We start from the raw sequence: 27,830 nt of genomic DNA, 5'->3' as shown, positions 1-27,830 counted from the left end.
CTTTCACAATCCACCCTCCTTGTTAGAGGTGTACAAGATGGTAAGAGGCAAAGTTAGAGTGGACAGCCAGAGACTCTTTCCCAGGGTGCAAATGTCTAACATGAGGGGGCATAACTTTAAGGTGTTTAGAGGAAAGTATGGGGAGGGGTAGCAGAGTTAGGTTGTTTAGACAGAGGGTGACAGGTGCATGGAAAGCCCTGCATTGGATGGTGGGAGAGGCAGATACACTAGGGGCATTTAAAAGGCTCTTGGAAGGTCACATGGATGAAAGACAACTGGAGTGCTTTGTGGGAGGAAGGGTTAGATTAAACTTGGAGGAGATTAAAAGGTCGGCACAGCACTGTGGGCTGAAGGGCCTGTACTGTTGTGTAATATTCTACATTCTCTGGTATTGTCAAGCTCCCTCTTAGCAATACAACTTGAACGGGTTCCTTACTTGGTGGCTGGTGTGGGCCGATGACACTCTCGGGACTGTCGTCGTCGGACCCTCCTGCGTTTGACCCGTCCACCACTTGAAACTTGTTGGTCTGCTTGTTCCAGACGTGGTGCATCTGCATGGCGGCCTCCCTCTCGGCCGCCAGGTCCAGGTCCTGCTGGGCAAGGTGAGCCCTCAGCTGCCTGATCTCGAACTGCAGAGGAGAAAGAAACACAGAGACTGTCAGCTGCTGGCATTCCTCACGGTCACTACCCGTTTCCATAGAAACCTTCCACTGGGTACATCATTTGAAGGTGGGTGGGGATTGGCTGGGCACCAAGAGATGGGACTATAATAACTATGAGCCCTTTGAACCTCACCATTCACGGCTCATGTGATCGTCTCCCTCAACTCAGATGGACGCGGCATCAAAGGTTACGGGGAGAAAGCTGGGGAGTGGGGCTGAGGAGAGGAGGAAAGGATCAGCCATGATTGAATGGCAGAGCAGACACGATGGGTCAAATGGCCTAAAGCTGCTCCCAAGTCTTATGGTCCAACTCCAGCTTTTCCTCACAACACCTTTGTCCATTCTGACCGGTTGCATCACCATCTGGTCTGGGGGCAGAGGATTGTAAAAGCTGCAGAGGGTTGATAACTCAGCCAGCTCCATCATGGGCACTAGTCTCCCCAGCACCGACAAAATCTTCAAAAGGCAACACCTCAAGAAGGTGACACCAATCACTAAGGACGCCCATCACCCAGGCCGTTCCCTCTTCTCATTACCACCATCAGGGAGGAGGTACAGGAGCCTGAGACACACACTCATTGTTTTAGGAACAGCTTCTTTCCCTCTGCCATCAGATTTCTGAACAGTCCCTGAACACTACCTTGTTACTTTGCTCTCTTGCACTAATTTTTTAAATATTTTGTCACTGTAACTTATAGTAATTTTCACTGTACAGCTGCCACAAAACAATTCCATGAGCAACACGTACAACACGCTGGAGGAACTCAGCAGGTCGGGTAGCATCCCTGGAAACGAGCAGTCAATGTTTTGGGCCGAGACCCTTCGTCGGGACCGAAACGTTGACTGTTCATTTCCACGGATGCTGCCCGTCCTGCTGAGTTCCTCCAACTTGTTTGTACGTGTTGCTTTGACCACAGCATCTGCAGTGTACTTTGTGAGTTAACACTTTCATGAGGTGTCTGTGCAAATCATTGGGTATATTTAAAGTGGAGTTTGATAGGTTCTTGATGGGTAAGCATGTCAAAGGTTACAGGGAGATGGCAGGAGAATGGGTCCCAATTCTGCTCCTATTTCTTATAATAAACCTGAATCTGATTACCCTCGGTCTTAAACAGTGATTCAGCCTCCACTGGACCAAGATCCCTAAAGATTTACAAAAGAAATCATCTCCTCTCTTTAGACAATGACCTCATGTTCCGGAATAGCCCATGAGAGGAAACATGCTCACAATATTTGCCCAAGCATCACGCACAAAATGCAGGAACTCAGCAGGCCAGCCAGCATCTGTGGGAAAAAGCACAACCCTTCAGCAGGACATTTGCCCTTTGAAATCACCTCAGGGGCTTCAGTACAGTCTCACAGCTCCAGGGAGCCGGCTTTGATTCTGACCTGCACAGAGCTCGCAGAATTAAAGATTAAAAGATTAGCTTTGCAATTCTGGTGAATTCTTTGTCGCAGGCACCTGTGGAGGCCAAGTCTTTGCGTATTAAGTCAGCGGTTGATAGGTTCAGGGCATGAAGGGATAGGGGCCGAAGACAGGAAATTGGACCAGCCGTGATTGAAAGACAGAGCAGATTGGATGGGCCAAATGGCCTAATTCTGCTCCGATGTCTTATGGTCTCATGGTTTTTATTGGTCACATGTGAAATGCATTGTTTGCATGAACAACCAACACAGTCTGAGGACGTGCTGGGGCTGCCCAAAGGCGTCACTGTGCTTCTGGTGCCAGGACAGCATGCCCACAACTTATTAATCCTAGCCCACACGCCTTTGGCATGTGGGAGGGAACTGGAGCACCTGGTAGACAGATGTGATCTCCCCCCTGGCACTCTGTGCTGGCCAAATACCCCCAGTGTAGGTGGGCAGCAGAATCTGACGGTCAGCTGTGAGAGAATGTCACATGGGAGTGAGAGAGCACGGGGCTGGTAAGTTTGTAACACAAAATGCTGGAGGAACTCAGCAGATTTCCAGCATTTGCAGATTTTCTCGTTTGTTTGATAAGCATGTATGTTCTTTTTGTTATGTAATTTATTTTTTTATTGAAGTTCATCAAACAAACATTTCCATAAGATGTATTTCAGACATTGTACATATATATCATATAAGCATGTATGTTCTTAATGGGCTAAGGGCTACTGTATATTGGAAGAAAAGCAAGAACATCCTCCCTCATCGTCGATCATGAGTCTGATATCATGTTTGCTATCAGTAAGATTGAAAGAGGTCAGAGAAAATTTACAAGGATGTTTCTAGGATTTGAGAACCCAAGCTACAGGGGAAGGTTGAATAGTCAGAACTTTATTCCCTGCAGTGTAGGAGAACAAGAGGAGGTTTGATAGGAGAAATCTAAATTGAGAGTGTTATAGATAGGGTAAACGCAAGCAGGTTTTCTCCACAGAAATAGGGTGAGATTAGAATTAGAGGTTCTGGATTAAAGATGAAAGGTGAAATGTACAAGGGGAAAATCACTCTGAGGGTGGTGTGAGTGGGGAACGAGCTGCCAGTGGGAGTGATGGTTGAGAGATCAGTTTCAATATTGAAGAGAAGTTTGGATATGTACATGGATGGGAGGGGCATGGAGGGCTATGGTCCTGGTGCAGATTGACAGGACTAAGCAGAATAATATTACTGCATGAACTAGACGGGCCGAAGGGCCTGTTTCTGTGCTGTAGTGCTCTGTTGCTCTATATTTCTGGACTCCAAAGATGACAAATCCACCCCTTCCTCTCAAAGCAACCACTTCTTTCCACGAAAAGCCTCTGAATCTTCTCGACATTGCCTCTGAGACATTCTCAAGAGAGACTGATCTCAGATGTTACAACGGGGAAAATCTGGGCCAACTGCTTCTCTGGGGATGGAAGGGGCTGCAAATTCTCTGGCTCCAGTGGAACTAGAAAGCAAAGAGCACCGATTTACCTTGTATATTTCCCTATCATAGGATGTCTTCAACAGCCGATAAACATCCCCGAGACATTGTCACTATAGCATTGGGCCAATTTGTGCAGTCACTAATCTGTTGGCTAGAAAATAAGTTTAGGAAGGGGCAAAGTTGTTACAGCGGGAGCGCCGTGTAGGTCCTTCATCCCAGAGTTTGCATCACTTCGGTGCTGTTTCTAGCCTTTCTCTGCTCTCTCCAGCAGCTCTTCATTCTCCAGCCCGTACTGAGGCAACTTGCAGCAGTCAGTTATCTACAAGCTAGTATGTCTTTGTGGTTAGCACAACGCTTTACAGTACCTCAATTCCCGCCACGTCTGCAAGGAGTTTGACTGCGTGGGTTTCCTCCGGGTGCTCCAGTTTCCGCCCACAGTCCGAAGACCTACCAGCTGGTATTTTACTTGGTCACTGTAAACTGCCCTGTGATTAAGCTAGCGTTAAATCGGGCGTTGCTGAGCTCGAGGGGCCGGTTCCACGCTGTATCTCTAAATAGAGAAATGAGGGAGAAAGCTGGAAAACTGGAGTTCCTGGGAGGAAATCCGTGGGCTCATGGGGAGAAACACACACAGACAGTGCTGAAGGGTCGGTATCGAACCTATGACCGCAGAAAGAATAGATTTATATACCTGCGCCACCATTCCAGCTACTGGATAATGGCAAATAATGTCAGGCGTGGGAGTCGGAGAAACTTATCGCCATCGTCAAACCGTGCCTCAGATCTTGCGGCTCAGTCATACTGGCATTTCATATTGGGGGGCATGGTCATGGGTTTCTGAGTCTGGTGGAATCACGACCCAAATTCTGCCCTCCACTTCCATGTGACTGGGTGAATTAAAGCAGGGCGGAGGGAAACGGATTCAATCAATCAGTGAGAACTCACTGCCCTCTGTTGACGGACCGCAGTAGTGCAGCCAGCAGAACCAGCTCACCAAAATGCAAGGTGACTGAGCAAATGCGGTCAATGGGATTTATGTTTTTACAATGAACTTCCACAACATTACAGCTCCATAATGATAATTTTAAAGATTTCTGGTCAAGATGAAGCTGACTGATTTTTAAGGGCAATAAATAAAAAGCATTTAATTATAATTCCAAGCAGCAGACTTCTTGTACATTTTAAACCTTATCTCAGCTTTGATCACAGCATAGACTTTGATGATGGAAGTACAGAGTTGACATTCGTTCTAAAATGCTGTTGAATTAGGATGTAGAATTGTTAATTTCCTTGTAGTTTAATTTTCCTGTACTTGATAACTTTTTTAAATATAATCACCTATATGAGTATGTGTAATAGAACATAGAACACTATAACACACACACAAACTGCCGGAGGAACTCAGCAGGCCAGGCAGCTTCAATAGAAAAGAGTATAGTTGCTGTTTTGGGCTGAGACCCTTCAGCAGGACTGGAAACAGAACAGCACAGGCTCTTTGGCCCGCGAAGCTGTACTGAACATTTAGCTTACTTTAAGATCAATCTAACACTTCCCTCCTCCATTTTTCTATCATTCATGTACCCATCTAAGAGTCCCTTGAATGTCCCTGCTTCACCTGCCTGGTAACACATTCCACAACACTAAAGCAAATAAACTGCTTCTGACACCCCCCCCCCCCATATTTTCCTCCAATTGCCTTAAAATTATGCCCTCTTGTATTGACACATTTGCCCTGGGGCAAAACCAGTCTCTGGCTGTCTTTTCTATCTATGCCTCTTATCAGCTTGTACACCTCTATCAAGTCAAGTTCAGGTTTAATTGTCGCTGATCTACACATCTGAATACAGCCAAACAAAACACCGTTCCTCTGGGGCCAAGATGCAAACCTCTGTACCAACAGTTACACACAGCACATATAATTATACTGGCAGAAAAACACAGTGTCGCAAAAATAACATACCCCATGTCCCTGAGGGTCATGGCCTGAAGATTGATGGTGCATGGGACGTTGCCCTGGAGCCGTGTTTCTGCAAGAACAAGCACGCAGCAGTTCCTCATCTCACACAAGTGCAGCTGCAGACCAACGCAATCCATTCCGTCTTCCACCGAGTAAACACTACAGGGCAGCACCGGTGGGAGGGGTCAGCCCCCAACCCAGTACGGAATCCAGCGGAGCCTCTATTCTCTCCCACACCACCGCCGGCGTCTCTTTCCCCGGGCGGCTGCAAAAGGCGAACCCTCAGCAGGAAGGCCTGGTCCATGGAACAAATGAGGCCTCGCAGCTTCCCCGCGGCCGGTCTCACCAATGGATTGGAGGGGCCTGTGATCTCAAGAAAAGTGTCCAAGACAATCATTTACATCGTCTGTTGGACCATTCACCTTTCAGGCACTGCCTCCGATGGACCACACACAACGAGTCCAGCTCCACCGCTATCGAATATCTCACTAGCGGGGCAGACCTGCAGTACTTGATGTTCTTAATATCCAGCAGTGTGTAGCCATTGTAAAAATGACAAAAGAGATGAACAATCACGCCTTTGTTTGGACCCAGAGAGGCTGCAGAGACCGAGAGTGCCACCATCTTACCGGAAAGTCACCTCTCAACTTCGTTCACCTCCAAGATAAAAGCCCTCGCTAGTTCAACCTTTCCTCATAAGATATGCTTTCTAACCAGGCAGCATCCTGGTAAATCTCCTCTGTGCTCTCTCTAGAGTTTCCACATCCTTCCTATAATAAGGTGACCAGAACACAACACCATTCAGAGCCTATAAGGAGAACATTCATCCCAACCAGCCCATCTTTTGGATGAATCTCATCCCCTCAGTAGAGCCTTCACTGCATAGGTTACCCTCCCCTCAGCTGTGTCAGTGCCACTTGGCTGAACAACTAGTGCTTCCCAAATTCATTCGGACCACCAATACCTGAAGCAGATTGGGGGACTATTTCATTAAGCACCTTCTCTTCGTCTGCAGCAGCTGCCAAAATCTTCTGGTGGCCCTTCCATCTCACTTCCACCTCCGCATTCCCCACACCCACGTCTGCCATTGGACCTCTCTACTGCCACAACGAGACCACGCTGGGTAGCTTCACTTCATATTCCATGTGGGTCACCTCAAACCTGATGCCGTGAACATTGATTTCTCTAATTTCTGATATTCTCTCCCCTCTGTTTACTTTTAATTCCTCCCCCTCCCACTTTGTTTCCCCCCCATTCCTGTGGCCCCTCCCCCACCCTTATGACCTGCCCATCACCTCCCTCTGCTTCGCCACCTCCTTTCCTTTATTCTCTTGTCCACTTTCTTCCCCCTATCAGATTCCTTCTTCTTCAGCCCTTTGTCTCTTCCACTATCACCTCTCAGCTTCTCACATCAATCCTCTTCACTTCTCTTGCCCCACTCATCCACCAGTCTACCATTTCCACCCCCCCCCCCCCATTCTCACCTTTCACCTGTCAGATTGGGCTTCTCCCTTTCCAGTGCCGATGAGGGGCCTTGGCTCTAAACGTCAGCTGTCTATTCCCTCCACAGATGCTGCCTGACTTGCCGCGTTCCTCCAGCGTTTTGTGTGTGTTGCTTACGTAAGGAGGTGAAAGGTCTGATGGAAAGTGGTGCAGTAAACACCATATTGAAAGAGGCGACAATCTACACAATGGCAGCGGATGGACCACTGACGAAGAACCCGTTCACAGTCCAGGCCGCTGCTCTGTCCTCGAAGGCTGGCGATGTGGACGGGCGACGGAGGTCTGAAGAGGCAGGAGGGTCTGTCAGGGGGTGCACCTGGAGCTTGGGCCCTGCCATCAATAATCCCAGGGTTGATACTAAAGACTGAAGCCCGAAGGTCAATCAGAAGTCCGGAAATCGAACGCCAGTGGCCAAAGCTTGGAGACTGGAGGCCCAGAGGCCTGTCCGAGGGGTTGGACAGGGTGGTAAGGGGCTGTTTTGCTGCTGTTGTTTTGTTGCTTGTCGTGCTTTGTGTTGTTCTGCTGAGTGTTGTGGGAATGCAATGTAGGTGGTGGAACGTGTGGGGACCTGAGCAGGCTACCGCCAGCACAATACTCTCTTACTTCATCCCTGCTGGGGCCCGGGCCGCCGACAGCAGCTCACTAGAGTCGGCTGTGCTGGGCCAGGCTTTCAAGTTGTCCACAGGTGTAGCCCATCGAAGATCCTTCCTCTCCCACGAATGAGGCCTCTGGAGTTTCTGTAGCTCTGGGTTTTTAGGGGGAAGTGTTGCCAGCCCCGTGGCCAACCCTCCTCCTTTCTCAGCTGGGCTTGGCACGTCCCTAGGTTTTATCGGTTGTTGACACAAACGAGGCATTTCACTGTATGTTTCGATGTACTCAAGATAAATAGGTCTGAATCCGAGAAGCTGTTCAGTCGGACCTGTCCCTCTATGTCTGTTTACATTGCTGAAAATTGGCTGCTGGCCCAGACTAAGCAGTCGTAGATGCAGTAGCAATAAAGGTCTCCATGTGCTCTATAATAGCAGTTCTTGGTTACTAATGGCCTCACTAGGTTTTCCCCGGAACAACACCCGCATCGGTGTTGGGACAACGCACGTTAACCAGTCAAGGTTCTGTCCTACGATCCCGAGAGTGCAGACAACACAACAGGTTCCTCAGAGTAACACACACAAAGTGCTGGAGGAACTTAGCAGGTCAGGGAGCATCTGTGGAGAGGAATAAACAGTCGACATTTTTGTCTGAAGTCCTTCATTATGGAAAGGGAGGGGCGTGGGGGGGGGGGGAGAGCCAGAATAAGAAGGTGGGGAGGGGAAAGAGTACAAACTGGCAGGTGATGGGTGGGACCAGGTGAGGGGGAACGCAGGTGGGTGGGGAGGGGAGGTGAAGCTGGGAGGTGATAGGTGGAAGAGGTAAATGATGAAAGAAGAAGGAATCTGACAGGAAAGGACAATAGACCATGGGAGAAAGAGAAGGAGGTGGGGGGCAGGGGCGGAACAGAGAAAAGGGTAAAAGGAGAGCCAGAGAGGGGAATGGAAAGAGAAGGAGAGAGGAGGGGTGGGGAGAAATTACCAGAAGTTAGAGAAATTGACGTTCATGTATGTTATCTCCAATGTGTATCTATTGCAGGGTTTGCTGTTGGATAAACCCTTTGTGTTGGAGAAACACACAATCTGCAGGAGGAATTCAGCATCCGTGGAGGGAGCTGGACAGACAATGTTTTGGATCGAGACCCTTCATCTGGACTGAAAGACAGAGGGGGAGATGGCCAGTCTGCAGGTAGCAGATCCACCTATCCCCTGCTAGCTTTTGCTCCACCTGTCTCCTCTCTATTTTCCAGGCCTGATGAAGGGGCTTCCTCTGCGGGTCACCTCCTGACAGAGAAGACATCAATAAGGTTGAAAGAGCGCTGAGAAAACGTGCAAAGACGTTGCTGGGACTTGAGGACCTGAGTTACAGGGGAAAATTGAATGGGTTCGGAATATATTCACTGGAGCACAGGGGAATGAGAGGAGATTTGATAGAGGAATACAAAATTATGAGGGGTATAGAAAGGGGAAATGCAAGAAGGTTTTTCTTCCCATTAAGTTTGGGCAAGACTAAAACTAGAGGTCATAGGTTAAGGGTGAAAGGTAAAGTGTTTAAGGGGAACTTGAGGGGCAACTTCTTCACTCAGAGGGTGGCAAGAGTGCTGCCAGCGGAAATGGTGCATGAGGGTTCATTTGTAACATTTAAGAGAAGCTTGGAGCAGTGCAAGGATAGGAAGGGTGTGGAGGGCTAAGGTCCAGGTGCAGGTCGATGGGACTAGGCAGAATATCAGTTTAGCATGGAAGAGGTGGGCCAAAGGGCCGGTTTCTGTGCCGTAGAACTCCGACTCTATGACCCACCGAGCTCCCTCAGCATTTTGCGTGTGGATCCACACCTGCCGTCTCTCTGTGCCTGCCGCTTCCTGCCAGCATGTTCTCGCCGAGGAATCAGACCTATTTCCCTGCAGAACTTTGACGCCATTTTGTGTCAGTCTTCTGCCATTTGGGAAACGGGACTGGCCATTTGCTGTTGTGAGTCACCTTACTGCAGATTTTATTTTCCTCGTCTATTTTAAGCAGGTGATGTTGCCAATGCGCGAGGCTCGGTTTGCTTAAGTGATGACAGAAATTGGATTAAAAGGTCGCAGCTTATGACACTGGTAAGTAATTCCCAACACAACAAGGAGAACATCATGCTGAGAGTTGTGAACAAGATGTGGGACCAGGTGTCTTTGGGGATATAGTGTTAATTCGTGAAATCCATCCCCTGTGCCAGCAGATCTTTGTGAAGCTAGAGAGCTCCGTGCTTTGGGTCAAGTCTGATCCTGTTGATCTGAGGCCTGATCCAATGCGTGGGGTCGCAAGAGGATGCAGAGGGTTGTGGATTCCTCCAGCTCCATCATGGGCACAACCCTCCCCACCACTTTACCACCTTCAAGTGGTGCCATGCATCAGTAAGACCCTCACCATGTCCTCTTCTCATTACTATCTTCAGATAGGAGGTACAGGAGCCTGAAGGCCCAGACTCAACAATTCAGGAACTACTTCTCCCCCTCCATGGTCTCTGTCTACACTTCTTGCTAGCTCAGTAAAGCAGCCAGCACAGTCAAAATCCCCCCCTCTCCCTGGACATTCTCTCGTCACACTCTTCTATTGGGCAGATACAAAAGCCTGAAAGCAAGGACCAGCAGGCTCAAGACCAGCTTCTACCCTGCTGGTGTAAGACTGTTAAATGGTTCCCTGGTACGATAACTTTGACTCTAGACCTCACAATCTACCTGGTTATCATTTTGTAGCTTATTGTCCACCTGTACGGCACTTTCTCTGTAGTCGTCATACTTTATTCTGCATTGTTATTGGTCCATCTTGTTTTGTCTCCATGCACTGTGTAATGATCCGATCTGTATCTTGGCACATGTGACAATCATAAACCAATTCCAATTACAGTTCCAATTTCAGAACGGTCTATGAAATTTTGTACTATTTATAATGTAATTTATAGTCATTTTGTTGGGGCGGTGGGTTGGAGATATGTCTCTACCAAAGGAGGTACAAGGCACTCTTTCCCCCCGCTAGCCTGCAAGTCAGCTTTGGGCAAGGTGTACCACCTGCTCAGCACCCCACCACCATCCCTGATCAGGGTCACATGAAGCCGTGGGTGAGGGTCTCAGATGGTCGTATGAGCAACTGGTGCGGCTCACAAGTTCAGGTTATGCAACCACTGACGCCAGGCAGACAATCTCTGGAGAGTATTGATAATGGTTGGGGGTCACCCGTCTTGTAAGGACACTGCCCAGAAGAATGCAATGGCAAACCACTTCTGTAGAAAAATTAGCCAAGAACAATTATGGTCGTGGATAGACCATGATCGCCCACATCATATGACACGGCACTTAATGATGACGATGAGTCATTTTGTGTCTTTGCACTGTACCGCTGGTCACAAACAACAAATTTCACTCATATTAGAAATAGTAATCCTGAATGGGAAGGTCGGAGGAAGGGAAGGAGTATAAATTGGCAGGTGAAAGGTAAGACCAGATGGGCAGGGGCGTGAGAAGAAAGTCCCTTCTTCTTCAGCCCTTTACCTCTTCCACCAACCCCCTTCAAGTCTCTCACATCTTCCCCTCTTCCCCACCCACCCACCTTCTCCCTTACCTACTCCCTCCTATCCCCAACCAGCTTGCACACCTTCCCCTCCCCTCTGCCCACCTCCTTGTCCTGGCTTTGGCCCCTTCCTTTTCCACTCCGGATGAAGCTCGCTCCCTGCTGCCCACCCACTCACACTCAGCCGACTGTCACCACTGCAGGAAGTACAGTACTCCAGAAAGGGCCAGTGTATTGTACCAGTAAGGAGGTGGCAGCGGTCTGGCATTATCACTTTAACCAAGCGGCAATGTTACTGATAACTTCCGTCCCCGGCTCTCTGCTTTCCCGGCACCTTGTCCCATCCAGTCCTGGTGGATACCTTCAGCATGCTTCTCCGGAGAGTTTCCACCCTCTGTGACACAGGAATACGCACACAGTGCTGGAGGAACTCGGCACCTATGGAGTTCTGATGAAGGGTCTTAGCCCGAGACATCGACCAGTTACTCCCCTCCAGAGATGCTGCCAGGCCTGCTGAGTTCCTCCAGCACTTTAAATACCTGGAGTACTGCGTGCAGTTCTGGTCTCCATACTTGAGGAAGGATATACTGGCTTTGGAGGCGGTGCAGAGGAGGTTCACAGGTTGATTCCAGGGATGAAGGGGTTAACCTATGAGGAGAGATTGAGTCGCCTGGGACTATACTCTCTGGAGTTCAGAAGAATGAGAGGGGATCTTATAGAAACATACAAAATTTTGAAAGGGATAGGTAAGATAGAAGTAGGAAAGTTGTTTCTATTGGTAGGTGGGACTAGAACTAGGGGACATTGCCTCAAGATTCAGGGGAGAAGATTTAGGACGGAGATGAAGAGAAACTGTTTTTCCCAGAGAGAGGTGAATCTGTGGAATTCTCTGCCCAGGGAAGCAGTTGAGGCTTCTTCACTAAATATATTTAAGAAACAGTTAGATAGGTTTTTAGTAAGGGAATTAAGGGTTATGGAGAAAAGGCAGGTAGATAGAACTGAGTTTACGGACAGATCAACCATGATCTTACTGAATGGTGGGGCAGGCTCGATGGGCCGGATGGCCTACTCCTGCTCCTATTTCTTATGTTCTATGTTTTTAAATACACTCAGTGATTTGGTCTGCACAGCCACCTGTGGATTCACCACCCAGCCACCTGCCTTCCCCCTCACCTATCACCTGCCAGCTTGTATTCCCCCCTCCAGCCCCACCTTCCAGTTTCTTCCCCCTTCCTTTCCAGCCCCGATGAAGGGTTGTCGGCTCTTCATTCCCCTCCATAGATGTTGCCTGACTTGCTGAGTTCCTCCAGCACTTTCTGGGCGCTGTTCAAGATTTCTAGCATCTGCAGAATCTCGTGCGTTTACTCCACGACAGGGCTGTGTTTATTAAGCCTTTCCTGGGCACTGAAACCTGCAAAATCCTTCCTCCGCCCCCACAGTTCCAAACGTGAAGGAGTCAAGCAGTCACCCTCGAGCCAGGAGGAGGCTGTGGCTCCACCTCCCACCCCCCCCGAGGCTTGAGCAGAGAGTCCAGATTGACTCGAGGAGGGAGGGGGTGCAGCCTGCACAGCAGTGCGTGCCTTTCGGGCGAGGTGTCAAACCATAGCCCCATCTGTTGTTTTAGGCTGCCGCTGAGAGTTTGGAGATGGGGCGGGTGACCTCTCCTTGGTATTTTCCCCAACTCCCCCAGCCATCCCTACAATAGTTATCCTGGTTGTAGTCTCCTCTCTGTTTGGGGGAGGTTGCTGCCCACTGATTTCCTGCGTTACAGCCGAGATGACGCTTCACGGAATTCAAGGATAGCGTAACGCTTCGCAGCGCCAGTGATTGGGGTTCAGCTCATCGCCGATAGGAGGGGGTCAGAGGTAGGTTTTATGTTTCACTGAGAGCGGTGGGTGCATGGAGCACCCTGCCAGGGGTGGTGGTAGAGGCAGGTACATTAGGAACATTCAAGAAACTCCGAGATGGGCACAAAGAGGACAGGGAAATGGAGAGTAACGGTATGTAGGAGGGAAAGGTTTGATTGCTCTTGGAATTAATTGAAATGTCAGTACAACATTGTGGGCCGAAGGGCCTGAAATTGTTGTAACGTTCTATGTTCTGCCACCGTCTGTAAGGAGTTTGTGTGTTTTCCCTGTGACCGTGTGGGTTTCCTCTGGGTGCCCACATTGTAAAGACATTCAGGTTAGGGTTAGTGAGTTATGTTGGTGCTGGAAGTGTGGAGACACTAGCGGGCAGCTCCCAGACTGTGTTGGTCGTTGATGCAATGGGCACTGCTCAGTGTTTCCATGTACGGTACACGTGACAAGTAACGCTAATCTTTAATCTGCAGCTGGACGATGCCTGGGAGTTTGTAGCCGTGGCAGGGTTGCCGGTACTTACTCTCCCCGCCCGACTCACCGCCTGCTCCTGACAGATCTGCGTCAGTCGCTCGAGCTGCTCTTCGCGGACCTGCTTGGCCTTCTCGTACTGCTGCACCACCATCTCCATCTCCACCTTCACCGGCAGAACGTACGCTGGAAGATCAGAAGGGAGAGAGTTGGGAGCTTATCGCGACTGGGTCGCCTGGGCGGGAGAGTGGAACTGCGCACTGCACCTCTCCACCAGGGACTGTAAGACATATGAGCTGAATTAGGTCATTCAGCCCATCAAGTCTGTTCTGTCATTCCATCGTGGCTGATTTCTTATCCCCCTCAACCCTATTCTTCTGCTTTCTCTCCTTAACCTTTGACACTCTTACTAATCAAGAACCTATCAATCTCTGTTTTAAATATGCCTAATGACTTGCCTCTGCAGCGTCCACGGCAATGAATTTCACAGATTCACTACCCTCTGGCTAATGAAATTCCTCATCACCTCTGTTCTAAAGGGATTTCCTTCTATTCTGAGGCTGTGCCCTCTGGTCGTAGATTCCCCCACCATAGGAAACATCCTCTCCACATCCACCCTATCCAGACCTTCCAATATTCGCTAGATTTCAATGAGATTCCCTCTCATTCTCCTAAGCTCCAGAAATTACAGGCCCAGATGCTTCAAACGTTCCTCATTCCTGGCACCTGAACCTCCTCTGGACCCTCTCCAATGTCAGCGCACCCTTTCTGCGTTACGGGGCCCAAAATTGCTCACAATACTCCAGGCGCTGTTTGACCAATGATTTATAAAGTCTCAGACCAGCTCCTCTTCTCTCACGGCCGGCGTTGAATTAGAGAACTTACAGCACAGAAAGAGGTTATTTGGCTCAGCACCATTTTGCAACGGCATCTTGTCCTTGTTCAATCCCTCATAACTTTTCTTAAGCCTACAATTATCATTAAGTGTATTAAAGATGCATACTTCTGTCCACCTGCGTCTAATACGGTGTGTTTAAAATCAAAGGTCAAGTTTACTTGCCATATAGATTTACATAAATTAGGAATTTGCTGTGGTGTGTTGGTCAGGGCACCACATGTAACAAAAACAACAATATTCAACAATCATAAAGAATAATGATTAAATAAAAATAGAGGTTAAAGTACAGATATGAATAAAATGTGTACAAATACATAAATGCCAGCTTGTATTTACAATGTAAACATTGGTTTAAAGTGTTTACAGTGCAGTGATGGGAGTAATAGATGGGGTGGGGGTGTGCGGTTAAGTATAGTAACCTAAAACACCGATTCAACTCCTATAGAAGGCCACAGTGGAAACTTCTCCCAACACTGTGTGAGAGCTTTCCCTTCTGTCTCTTTGGTTCTTTTGCTAAGTGGCTAACATTTCCAGCTAATGGGAACTCTTTACTCTTTTTACTTACTACAGCTGGATGCAACTGGGTGGCACGATAGCGCAACACTATCACAGCGCCAGCGACCCGCGATCAATTACTGCCGCAGTCTACAAGAAGTCTGTACGCTCTCCGGGTGCCCCGGTTTCCTCCCACATTCCAAAGCCGTACGGGTTAGTAGGTTAATTGGTCACATGGGTGTAACTGGACAGTGTGGGCTGGTTGGGCCTGTTACTGTGCTGCATTGTAGGTTACAATGATTTCAAATGCTTCTATATGTGCACTCCATTTGTCTGCACCTTATTGTCTATTTGCACCACACTTCCTCTGTAAATGGAACACCAGATTCTACCTTCTGGCATCTCCCCCCTTCCTTTCCAGTCCTGAAGAAGGGTCTCGGCCAGAAGCATCAAATCTAGAAATAATGGTACATAGTTCCCTGAAGGTGGAATCTCATGTGGATAGGGTGGTGAAGAAAGCTTTTGGTATGTTGGCCTTTATAAATCAGAGCATTGAGTATAGGAGTTGGGATATAATGTTAAAATTGTACAAGGCATTGGTAAGGCTGAATTTGGAGTATTGTGTACAGTTCTGGTCACCGAATTATAGGAAAGATATCGACAAAATAGAGAGAGTACAGAGAAGATTTACTAGAATGTTACCTGGGTTTCAGCACCTAAGTTACTGGGAAAGATTGAACAAGTTAGGTCTTTATTCTTTGGAGTGTAGAAGGTTGAGGGGGGACTTGATAGCGGTATTTAAAATTATGAGGGGGATAGATAGAGTTGACGTGAATAGGTTGTTTCCATTGAGAGTAGGGGAGATTCAAACAAGAGGACATGAGTTGAGAGTTAGGGGGCAAAAGTTTAAGAGTAAAATGAGGGGGAATTTCTTTACTCAGAGAGTGGTAGCTGTGTGGAATGAGCTTCCAGTAGAAGTGGTAGAGGCAGGTTTGGTATTGTCATTTAAAGCAAAATTGGATAGGTATATGGACAGGAAAGGAATGGAGTGTTATGGGTTATGAGTGCAGGTCAGTGGGACTAGGTGAGAGTAAGCGTTCAGCACGGACTAGAAGGGCCGAGATGGCCTGTTTCCGTGCTGTAATTGTTATATGGTTATATGGTTTCTTAACTTCCATAGATTCTGCTGACCTGCTGAGTTTCTTCAGCCTTTTGCGGCCTGTTGCTGTGGACTCCAAGCATCCGCGGATTTCCCTGTGTTTATATTCTACATTTTGCTTTAGATGCTTCCATAATGATCTTAACCCACCAGCACCTGACGACACTCTGTGCATACAGCCCATGCGTACAACATTTACTTGTACGTCGTGTTTTATATGATTGCTTTTATAATGATATTTATCATTTTGTTTTGTTTTTATTGTGTTCCTTATGTTTACTGTGTATTTTTAATGCTGCAAATCATTTGTTCTCCTTTACACTCGTGTACTGCAAGATCTTGAATCTTTAAATGTTTACATAGTCACACTGATTTGTATACCTGCACTTCACTTTTTCTATAATTGAGACTCTGCACTTTACATTCTGTTTTAAACACTTGTATGATGATTTTAAATGCTCACACACTTACACTTTATTTGTCTACCTGCACAGCATAATCTCTCTAACTATAACACTATATTCTGAGTTCTTTATTCACTTTCTCAGCTTAGGGCGGCACAGTAGCGTAGTGGTTAGCACAACGCTTTACAGAACAGGCAACCCCGTTTCAATTCCTGCTGCTGCCTGTAAGGAATTTGTACGTTCTCCCTGTGACCGTGGAGAACGGTTTCCCTCCAGGTGGTCTGGTTTCTTCTCACAGTCCAAGGTACTGGTTGGTAGATGGTCATTGTAAATTGTCCCGCGATTAGGTTAGGGTTTGGTCAGGAGGTTGCTGGGTGCCGCAGCTCGAAGGGCTGGAAGGGCCTATTCCATGCTGTATCTCAATAAAAATAATAAGATTTTAAACAACAGTTTAAAAATGTCAATATAATTGTGTACAGAATGATCTGGCATGCAAACGAAAGCTTTTTATTGTATCTTGGTACATGTGATAAAAATAATTCCAGAATAAGAACATATGCCAATTGGAGCAGAAGTAGGTGGCTTGGATCCTCAACCCTAACCCATTTTTCCAATAGGACCATCTATGCCACGCGAGTTCACCACTACTCTCAATTCCCTGATCTTTCACATAGGAGTTCAGCCTCCTCTTCAAATATGCCCAGGGATCCAGCCTCTACAAGTCTGTGGTGTGGAGAATTCCAAGAGGTAATCACTCCTCACTCCCCTGTGAGACAAGAAGTACATGTTCATATTCTCCCCCGTGGCCCTGTGAGTGAAGTCCCTCATCCCCTCAGGGAGCTTCATCAGCTACTCAAATTGGGATAGTTGGGATTGGAAGCAATACCCTGGGTCAATGTGCACAAAATTCTGGAGAAAATCAGCAGGTCAGGCAGCACCCGTGAAGGGAAATAAACGATTCGGGCTGTGGTCTTTCCTTGCAGCATTTTGTGTGCGTTGTTCCAGATATCCTGCATCTGTAGTCTCTTGTGTCTTTGCGACACTCCCAGAGTGGAGACGATTATGGGAAACACAAGAGATTCTGCGGATTCTGTAAATCTTAAGCAACACACACAAAATGCTGGAGTAACTCAGCAAGTCAGGCAGCATCTATGGAGGGGAATAAACAGTTGTCTTTTTGGACCAAGACCCTTCCTCAGGAATAATGAAAGGTCTTGGCCTGAAACGTTGGCTATTTATTCCCCTGCAATAATTATGGGGAGATCTGGTGGCACAATTAAGAGGCTTGCAATATTAACGTGAGTGATTCTGCAGACTCGGGATGTCCTGAGTAACACACACAAAATGCTGGAGAAACTCAGTAGGTCAGGCAGCATCTATGGAGGGGAACAAACAGTTGTCTTTTTGGGCTGAGATTTCGTCATGAAGCACCTAGGCCCGAAATGTCCACTGTTTATTCCCCTCCAAAGATGAAGGGTCTTGGCCCAGGAATTTGACAGTTTATTCCTCTCCACAGTTGCTGCCTGACCTGCTGAGTGCCCCCAGAATTTTGTGTGCATTTACTTTCAATATTGAGATGCCCTTGTCCGTTGCACCATTGTCAGTTTCAAATGTGGGGAAAAGGAAAACCAAAAGCGTGCAATTTGCTATTTGCTTTGATCTGTTTAAAAACTGCAGTTGTCACTCAAGGCTTCTGCCTCTAGAGGGAGTGCCAATACAAGGAGTAAGAAAATCTTACCAGAAAAAAACATCGGAATGGATTTGGACACAGAGTTCCTTTGCTGCCCAGGATAATTAATAATTAATTACACCCAGTAATTAACAATTTCCATCCACTATAACCAGATGCAGATGGCCAAGCCACCTTTGCTTCTTTGTAGATTCTCCAACATCGCCTCCCTCCCTGAATTTAAGCCAACAGGAGGTCCAATGGATGAACGACTTTAAAGTCCAGTCTAATAGTCTAAAGACCTGCATTCAAATCCCACCACAGCTGTAGAAGTTAAATTCAGTTAATAATATAGAACATCAGTACCTATATATCTATAATAAAATAGAACAGTACTGCACAGTCAGTCCCTTCAGCCCACGATGTCGTGTCGTCCTTTTAACTCATTCCAAGATCAATCTAACACTTCCCTCCAGTATAGCCCTCTAATTGTATACCTATCGCAGAATCTCTTAAATGTCCCTAATGTGTCTGCCTCTACCACTAACCCTGGCAGTGCATTCTATGCACCCACTACTCAGTGGGTTAAAAAGCTATCTCTTATATCACCCCCGTACTTTCCTCCAATCGCCTTAAAATTATGCCCCCTCCTATTAGCTCCACCCTGGTGAAAGATTGCTTCTGCCTGTCATGCCACTGGCATTTAGGGCTGCAATGATCTCTGGCACTGTTCAGGGCTTCCTTCACTGGCGGTCATGCAAGTCCTGGACTGCAGCTTAGGACAACCATCGAACTCAGATGCAGAAGGATTCTTCATTGCTGTTCCTGTTTTTTTGAAGAGTCAGGGATGTTAACCCTGAGCCAAAGCCCCAAACCTGGAGGACTGGTGGACCACTCTTAGTCTGGCCTCTGCCCTTTGACCTGTTTGGCATGGGTGACCCTACCAAAAGCCCCCGACTCCAGCCAACATCACTCCCTGGGTCATTGAGGCATACAAGGAGTCTCCAGACCCTACGACAAAAAAGAGCCATGCTGCCTATGCCTCTTATCACCTAGTATACCTCAATCAAGTCACCTCTCATTCTCCTTCACTCCAAAGAGAAAAGCCCTAGCTTGCTCAATCTATCCTTATACAACATGCTCTCTAATCCAGGCAACATCCTGGTACATCTCCTCTGCACCCTCTTGAAAGCTTCCACATCCAACCCATAATGAGATGACCAGAACTGAACACAATAATCTGCAAGTTTAAAGTACCGAAACCGATTAGTCTCAGTAACATCTTCTAGGGTAGTGAATCTCCCATCCTTACCCTATCAGGACCCGTAACAAAGTGGTTGACTGTGAAATATCCAAGTTATTTGTTCAGTTCTGGGAAATCAGACCTTCCTGGAGCTGCTCACTAACATGGTTAAAGAGGAAGCAGCTTGTGCCACAGAAATCTCATCAGCAGTTTGCCTGTGAAGCCCCTAGGAACGTTAAAAGCTCTACAGAACTGGCAGTCGTCTGCCTGCTCTTTCCAGTCTTGCCTTTGGACATTATTCATCCAATCTAATTTAATATTGACTTGAGTGCTTGTAACAGGGACATCTTAACATATTAATTATGTTAAACGTCTTAACATGGAACATCTTAATTAGATTATTTGGATATTTCTTATCTATAGATTGTTTGCATTTAATGTGAGAGGGAGTAAATTCAAAGGAGATGTACGATGTTTCTTTTTAACACCGAGAGTGATGGGTGCCTGAGTTGCTCTTCCTGGATTAGTGGTGGAAGCAAATGTGACAGAGACATTCTAAAGGCTCTTAGGCACGCGAATGTGCTGAAAACTGAGGGGCAAGCACATCGTGTGGCCCCCCCAAACCATGAACACCTCTTTGTTATTCATCTTTTGCACTCTATTTATTTTGTAACTTATAGTAATTCTTATAGAGTCATAGAGCACAGAATTAGACCCTTAGCCCACCTAGTTCCTGCCTGCGAGTCCCATCTACATGCACCTAGACTATAGCCCCCACACCCCTCCTATCCACATACCTATCCAAACTTCTCTAAACTGTTACAATTGAACCTGTATCCAGCACTTTTGCTGGCCACTCGTTCCACCCTCATACCCTCTGAGTGAAGAAGTTGCCCCTCAGGTTCCACCTTTCACTCTAACCCCTTGACCTTTAGTACGGTACTTGCACTGCATCACAAAACAACAAATTTCATGACATATACTCAGAGGCCAACATATTAGGTCCATCTGCACACTAATGCAAATATCTAATCAGCCAATCATGTGGCAGCAACTCAATACATAAAAGCATGAAGTCATGGTCAAGAGGTCCAGTTGTTGTTCAGACCAAACATCAGAATGGGGAAAACATAGAAACATAGAAAATAGGTGCAGGAGTAGGTCATTCAGCCCTTCGAGCCTGCACCGCCATTCAGTATGATCATGGCTGATCATCCAACTCAGAACCCTGTACCTGCTTTCTCTCCATACCCCCCTGATCCCTTTAGCCACAAGGGCCATATCTAACTTCCTCTTAAATATAGTCAATGAACCGGCCTCAACTGTTTCCTGTGGCAGAGAATTCCACAGGTTCACCACTCTCTGTGTCCTTTATCCTTAAACTGTGACCCCTCGTTCTAGACTTCCCCAACATTGGAAACAATCTTCCTGCATCTAGCCTGTCCAATCCCTTTAGAATTTTATACATTTCAATAAGATCCCCCCTCAGTCTTCTAAATTCCAGTGAATTCCAGGGAAGAAATGTGATCTAAATGACTTTGACCGTGTTGGTGCCAGACGGGGTGGTTTGAGTATAGCAGAAACTGCTGATCTCCTGGGATTTTCACACACTACAGTCTCTAGAGTTTAAAGCGAGTGATCCAAAACAAAAAAAAATACAGTGAGCGGCAACTCTGTGGGTGAAAACAACTTGTTAATGAGAGAGGTCAGAAATGAGTATCCAGAGCGGTTCAAGCTGACAGGAAGGTGACAGTAAATCAAATAATCACGCGTTACAACAGTGGTGTTCAGAAGAGCATTTCTGAACGCACAACACGTCGAACCTTGAAGTGGATGGGCTACGACAGGAGGAGACCAGGAGGGGACCTGTACCCGATAAAGTGGCCACCGTGTGTATATCAGCGATGTAAACCTGATGCTGATTCTGAGAAGGGATTAGCTTTATTAGTTCAGTACAACACTGTGGGCTGAAGGGTCTGTTCCTACGCGTGCTATAAACTGAGCCGAAAGTGCAATTTATTGAATGAAGTTATGGGCTATCATTTGCTCAGTACTGGGCAGGATACCCAAGCCCATACAGATAGGTATACAAGGAGGGGTTAGAAGGATTGCCTTTAATGTTTAGATTATGTTTCCTTGTTAATTATACTAATTACCAAAGCCAAATGTGGAATGGAAGAATAAAACAAATTAAATGTAATATTATGGCTGCTTTGTATCCAGTTAATGTATGGATGATGGAAGATTATTATTTACTGGTTGTGGGAGTTTACTGTGTCCACATTGCCTGCCCCGTCTCCTATCTTCATTCTGTTGATAAAGAAAGTTTGCTTGGAATATCCTGGAGTTGGCTATAGTGTAATAGATTATGTGAGCGGACCCATTTCTCCTGATGTCAATAACTGTGATTAGAATTCACTCATTCCCAATTCCCATTTTCCCAGAATTTGGGAATGAGACTGCGAGACAGGGCAGTGAAAAAGGCATTCGGCACACTGGCCTTCATCAGTCTGGGCACTGGGTACAGGACTTGGGATGTCATCTTACTGTTCTACAAGATGATACTGAGTCCACACTTACAGTATTGCATACCGCTTTGGCCACCCTGTTATAGGAAAGACATGGTCAAATTGTGAAGAGTGCATGGAAGGTTTACGGGGATGCTGCCAAGACTTGAGGGCTTGAAGTACAGGGAGTGGTTGGGCAGGCTAGGACTTTGTGCCTTGTGATGTAGGAAATTAAGAGGGTGACATTATAAAATTATGCAGAGCATAGACAAGATGAGCGCACAGAACTTTTTCCCAGGGAAGGGGATCTAAAACACTAGAGGGCATGGATTTAAGGTGAGAGGTGAAAGGCTCGTCGTATGAGGAGTGCTGGATGGCTCTGGACCTCTACTCGCTGGAATTCAGAAGAATGAGAGGTGAGGTCTTTGAAACCTATCGAATGTTTAAACACCTCGATGAGGTGGATATGGAGAGGATGTTTCCTGTGGTGAGGGAGTCTAAGAGCAGAGGACACAACCTCCTAATAGAGGGGCATCCTTTTAGAATGGAGATGAGGAGGAATTTCTTTAGCCAGTGATTGGTGAATTTATGGAATTCATTGCCACAGGCAGCTGTGAAGGCCAAGTCATTGGGTATATTTAAGGCAGAGATTGATAGATTCTTGATTAGTTAGGGCATGATGGGATACAGGGAAGAAGCAGGAGATTGGGGCTGAGGGGAAAAATGAATCAGCCATGGTGAAATGGCGGAGCAGACTCGATGGGCCAAATGGCCTAATTCTGTTCCTATATGTTCTGGTCTTCACGCAAAAGGAGGTATGCATGTGGAATGAGCTGCCCAAAGAAGTACTGAGGCGGGTACAATAGCAACATTCAGATGACGGATGGATAGGTGGGTTTCAGAGGGATATGTGTCAAAGCTGGGCAAATGCAACTAACTCCGTGGGCACCGTGGTTGGCATGGTTGTACTGAAGGACAGATGCTCCCTAAATCACTGTTGCTGAGCAAATTGAAGGCGAGGGCAAGGTAGGCAGTTACAACTTATAGATCAGGAGCTGGGATGTAATGTTGAAGTCGTACAAAATGTTGGTGAGGCCTAATTTGGTGTATTGAGGGCAGTTCTGGTCAACTACCAACAAGAAAGACGTCAATAAGCTTGAAAGAGTACAGAGAAAATTTCCAAGGATGATGCCTGAACTTAAGGACCGGAGTTATAGGGAAAGGTGGAATTGGGTAGGACTTTTTTCCCTGGAGTGTAGGATAATGAGGAGAGATCTTATAGAGGTATACAAAACTATGAGGGGTGTAGACTAGCTGAATGCACGCAGGTCTTTTTCCCTCAGGTTGGGTGAGACTAGGACTAGAAGTCATAGGTTAAGGGTGAAAGGTGAAGTATTTAAAGAGGCAACCGAGGGGAAATTATTTCAGTCAGCTAGTGGGTGCACGTGTGGAATGTGCTGCCAGTAGAAGTGGCGGGTACGAGTTCAATTGAAACACTTAGTCTTAAAGTTGGAGATGACTTCTTTACTCTAAAGGAGAGATTATAAAGATGAGCTTTATTTGTCAAATGCACATCAATATACAGAAACATACAGTGAAATGTGTCGCTTTGCATCAATGACCAATACATTCTGAGGATGGTGCTCAGTGCCTGCGGGTGTCGCCATGGTTCTGGCATCAACGCAGCTTGCCAGCAATTCTCTAACCCTAACCCATGCATCTTTGAAATGTAGGAGCACCCGGGGGAAACCCAGGTGGCCACGGGAAGACCGTACAAACTCCTTACAGACAGCGGCAAGAATCGAACCATGATCACTGGCACTGTAAAGCAACTGCACTAACCACCACACTACCATGCCATTCCTGAGCTCTGGGATTTGCCCCTCCAGAAAGCTTTGAAATATGTATCATCACCTGAAATTTTTAGAAATGTATTTCACAGATTTTTGTACACCGGGGATAGGGAAGATGTTCAAACTAAGGCAGAAGTCAGAAGTGAGAGGTCATAAGTCAGAGGTCGGAAGCAGATCAGTTCTCTTAAGCAACACACACAAAATGCCGGAGGAACTCAGCAGGTCAGGCAGCATCTATGGAAATTAATAACTGGTTGATGTTTTGGGCTGAGACCCTTCATCAGGTTGGTGGCTACCAGATGGAATATAAGGTGTTGCCCCTCTACCCTGAGATTGGCCTCATCTTGGCACAAGAGGAGGCCATGGACCTACATGTCGGAACTGGAATAGGGATAGGAATTAGATTGGTTGGCAACTAGGAAATATCATTTTTGGCAGATGGAGAGGAGGTGCTTGACAAAGTGGTCCAGCAATTCCCGTTAAACGGTGGAACAATCTCGAGGGGGATGAATGACCTTTCTGCATCCTCTCTACAATAATAGCCAGTACTTAAAAAATCCCTCCAAAGGGATCACTGATTTGCTTTCATATACTTACACCTACACAATCCTCTACACAAAGAGATTCTCCTTAATGGCTGATTGTTCAATTTGATGCTAGCCTTTAAAAATAAGAATTTGAATTTGTCATCTAAATTGATTAATTCTTAAACTAGACATAAACAGCGAAGTAAATGTCAATGATATTCCACTCGCTGCTAATGAACAGGTAACAGGTCCAATGCTGATTAGCTGACAACACATAAATACCAGTTCAGCTGATGAACTGTTTGGGAAGAGACTACAATGGGAATGCAGACTAATCTGCATTAATGCAATCATGGGGATTAAAAGGGGTCTATTTTTGGACAAGGCTGATCACGATAAGATGCCATTTCTTGCTTGTCTATCAGTCTGGCAAGATTGTGGAGGCTTAACGAAAAGGAAGCAGGGTTGCGTTTCTGTAGCACCCGAAGTGACCTCTGGACTGACAGCCCTAAGGACTGACAACCAACGTACGACTACATAACTTAATAAAGAGCAACAACGACTACACCACATGAATGTCAAGTAGAAGTCAGGTGGTTTCTCAAGCCTGCCCCTTCATTTTGGGGTAGCATATGGTGACCTACACTCAGTAGCCTCATTTGGTATCTAATAAAGTGGCCACTGAGTGTATGTTAGTGTCTTCTGCTGCTGAAGCCCATCCACTTCAAGGCTCAATGTAGGTCAGGCAGCATCAACGGAAATGATGAAGGGTCTTGGCCTGATATGTCGACAGATTTCCACAGATGCTGCCTGACCTGCCAAGTTCCTCCAGTATTTTGTAAATGAAATGAAAAACTCTGCATGCTTTTGTCAATTTGATTTATCAATTCCAGAAACACACAGTCCTGTGATTCCCCCTCCATCGTAAATCTGTCACTTAATTGGAACTAAATAACTGTGACTTCAGCCTGTGCACCTTGGCATTATTGCACTTTCTGTATTTGTTCAACTCTGGGGCTAGTTTTTAACTTGCAGAATGAAACAGCCGCAGGCTATTTTTGTATCAGGGCTAATATTAGCATTCTGGCAAGGAAGATATGTTAGGCAACTGTGGTGAGGGTGTGTGCTCGCAAGGGAGCGTTTGATTTGTCAATTAAGCTGTCACTGAGTGGGACAATTCCGTCACAGTTTAACGTCAACCTGTTCTCACTCGGTAGGAGCACAAGGCGCTCAGGAACAGAGTAACAGTGTTGTACAGCATGGATAGAGCTGCTGTGGCCCATGACCCTGCTAACCTCTGGTCCTTATCTACACTGAAGGCCATGGGTTTAAGGTGAGAAGTAAGAAATTTAATAGTAACCCAAAGGGCAAACTTTTCACTCAGAGGGTGGTCCATGTATGGAATGAGCTGCCAGAGGTTGAGGCAGATACATTTAAAAGTACTTTTAAATGTGCTAAACCTAGTCAGCTCCACCATGGGCTCTAGCCTCCATAGTATCCAAGACATCTTCAAGGAGCAATGCCTCAAAAAGGCAGCATTCATCATTAAGGACCCCCATCACCCAGGGCATGCCTTGTTCTCACTGTTACCATGAGGAAGGAGGTACAGAAGCCTGAAGGCACACACTCAATGATTCAGGAACAGCTTCTTCCCCTCTGCCATCTGATTTCTGAATAGACATTCCTTCCATGGCCTTCTCTCCTCTCCTATCAGATTCCCCCTTCTCCAGCCCTGTATCTTTTTCACCAATCAACTTCCCAGCTCTTTACTTCACCACTCCCCCTCCCAGTTTCACTTATCACCTTGTGTTCCTCCCCTTCCCCCACCTTCTAACTCTGAATCCTCATCTTTTTTTCTCCAGTCCTGATGAAGGGTCTCAGCCTGAAATGTCAACTATTCTCTTTTCCATAGATACTGCCTACCCACAACACTCCCCCCCCCCCACACACACACACACAGAGTGATTGATAAGTTTGTGGTCTAGGGTTGAAGGAAATGAGTTATACAGCTCTCGTTACATGCACATGCAATTCAACTCTTTGAGTGATTATGCAGAAAGTTAATAACTCATCAGGGTGATTGATAAGTTTGTGGCCTAATGTAGAAGGAGATGAGTTATTAACTTCAAACTTTCTGCATAATCACTCAAAGAGTTGACCTGTATGTACATGTAATGAGAGCTGTATAACTCATCTCCTTCTATGAAGATGAACTTATCAATCACCCCTTGTATATATACTGTAATTCACAGTTTTTTCTAATATTATGTATTGCATTGTACTGCTGCTGCAAAGACAAATTTCATGACATATGCTAGTGATATTAAACCTGATTATGATTCTGACTTGGGCAGGTATATGGATGGGAAAGGTTTAGAGGGATATCGGCCCAACACAGCCTAGTTGGGGACTGTGGTTGGCATGCACCAGGTGGGCCGAAGGGCTTGCTTCCTGCTGTGTGAGTCTATGACTAATCCCACTTACCAGGTCTTCTGTGTATTGGTGATTCAAATGGTTATTGAGGTACTTCTTAAATGAGGAACACGCGCAAAATGCTGGAGGAACTCAGCAGGTCAGGCAGCATCTATGGTGAGGAATAAACAGTTGACATTTTGGGCTGAGACCCTTCATCAGGACTGGAGAGGTAGGGAAATGAAGCCCGAATAAGAAGGTGGGACGACAGGAGTACAAGCTGGTGAAACCAGTGAGGGGGGGGTTGGTAGTGCGTGGGGAGGGGCGGATGGAGTAGGAAGCATGGGAGGTGATAGATGGAAGAAGTAAAGGTCTAGAGAAGAAAGAATCTGATAGGAAAAAGCAATGAGTTCTGGGAGAAAGGGAAGGGGGAAACTAGAGAGAGGTGATAGGCAGGCGGAAAGAGAAGGGGCAAATGGGGGGACAGAAGAGAGATGGAAAAAGAGGGAAGGGGAGTTGGGGGTGGTAAGAAATTACCTGAAGTTACAGAAATCAATGTTTGTGTCATCAGGTTCAAGGCAATCCAGAGGAAATATGATGTGTTGTTCCTCCAAGCTGATAGTGGCCCCATTGTGGCAGTAAAGAAGGCCATAGACTGACATGTTGGAATGGGAATGGCCAGTGGAATTAAAATGGGTGGACACTAGTAAATCCCATTTAAATGCTTAAGTGGCTTCCTGAGTCCCTCTGGATGAAAAAACCTCCTCCTCTGAAACTTTTACTCTTGAACCTATCAATTCAGTTCTGCCATCTTGATCTCTTGTAGCAACCAAACACTATCTAGCTATCTCAGTATCAACATCAACTCCACACAGCCTTTATGGGAGAGAAATCCAGATTTTCCTCGCCTTTGTGTGGAGAAGATAAGTTTCCAATCAGTGCGTTGCAAGACTTTGGAATTCTCCACCCTAGAGGGCAGTGGATACCCTGCCTCTGAATGTATTCAAGGATGGATACTTAAACAGTTGGGGGATCAGGGAAAATGGGACCAGGTGTGAAAATGAATAAGGCAAAGGTTCAGCTCTGATGTTGGACCAGGTTTGAGGGACCAACGCTCTGTCAGTTCTTTGTATCAGACCAAACACCCTAATGTTAAATGGAAAATATTATTCAGGAAAGAGTGTAAGAATAGTTTGAGATGTGACATGTTTG

At 46.5% G+C, this 27,830-nt stretch overlaps 1 protein-coding gene across 1 annotated transcript in view; it reads right to left on the bottom strand.

Annotated features, from left to right (window-relative positions):
- tmem266 (transmembrane protein 266) overlaps positions 1-27,830 on the bottom strand; it is a 195,419-nt gene that overhangs the window by 18,080 nt on the left and 149,509 nt on the right. Inside the window, exons 8-9 of the mRNA XM_073025524.1 lie at positions 13,522-13,637; positions 437-629 (exon numbers count right to left, since the gene is read on the bottom strand). Of these exons, the coding sequence (XP_072881625.1) occupies positions 437-629; positions 13,522-13,637 (309 nt within the window). The remainder of the gene's footprint in view (positions 1-436; positions 630-13,521; positions 13,638-27,830) is intronic.

The sequence above is a fragment of the Hemitrygon akajei genome, chromosome 21 (assembly GCF_048418815.1).
Source record: "Hemitrygon akajei chromosome 21, sHemAka1.3, whole genome shotgun sequence".
In the NCBI taxonomy this organism is placed as follows: Eukaryota; Metazoa; Chordata; class Chondrichthyes; order Myliobatiformes; family Dasyatidae; genus Hemitrygon; species Hemitrygon akajei.
Note: the sequence above shows the minus strand (reverse complement) of the source record. Positions and strands in the feature narration are given on the sequence as shown.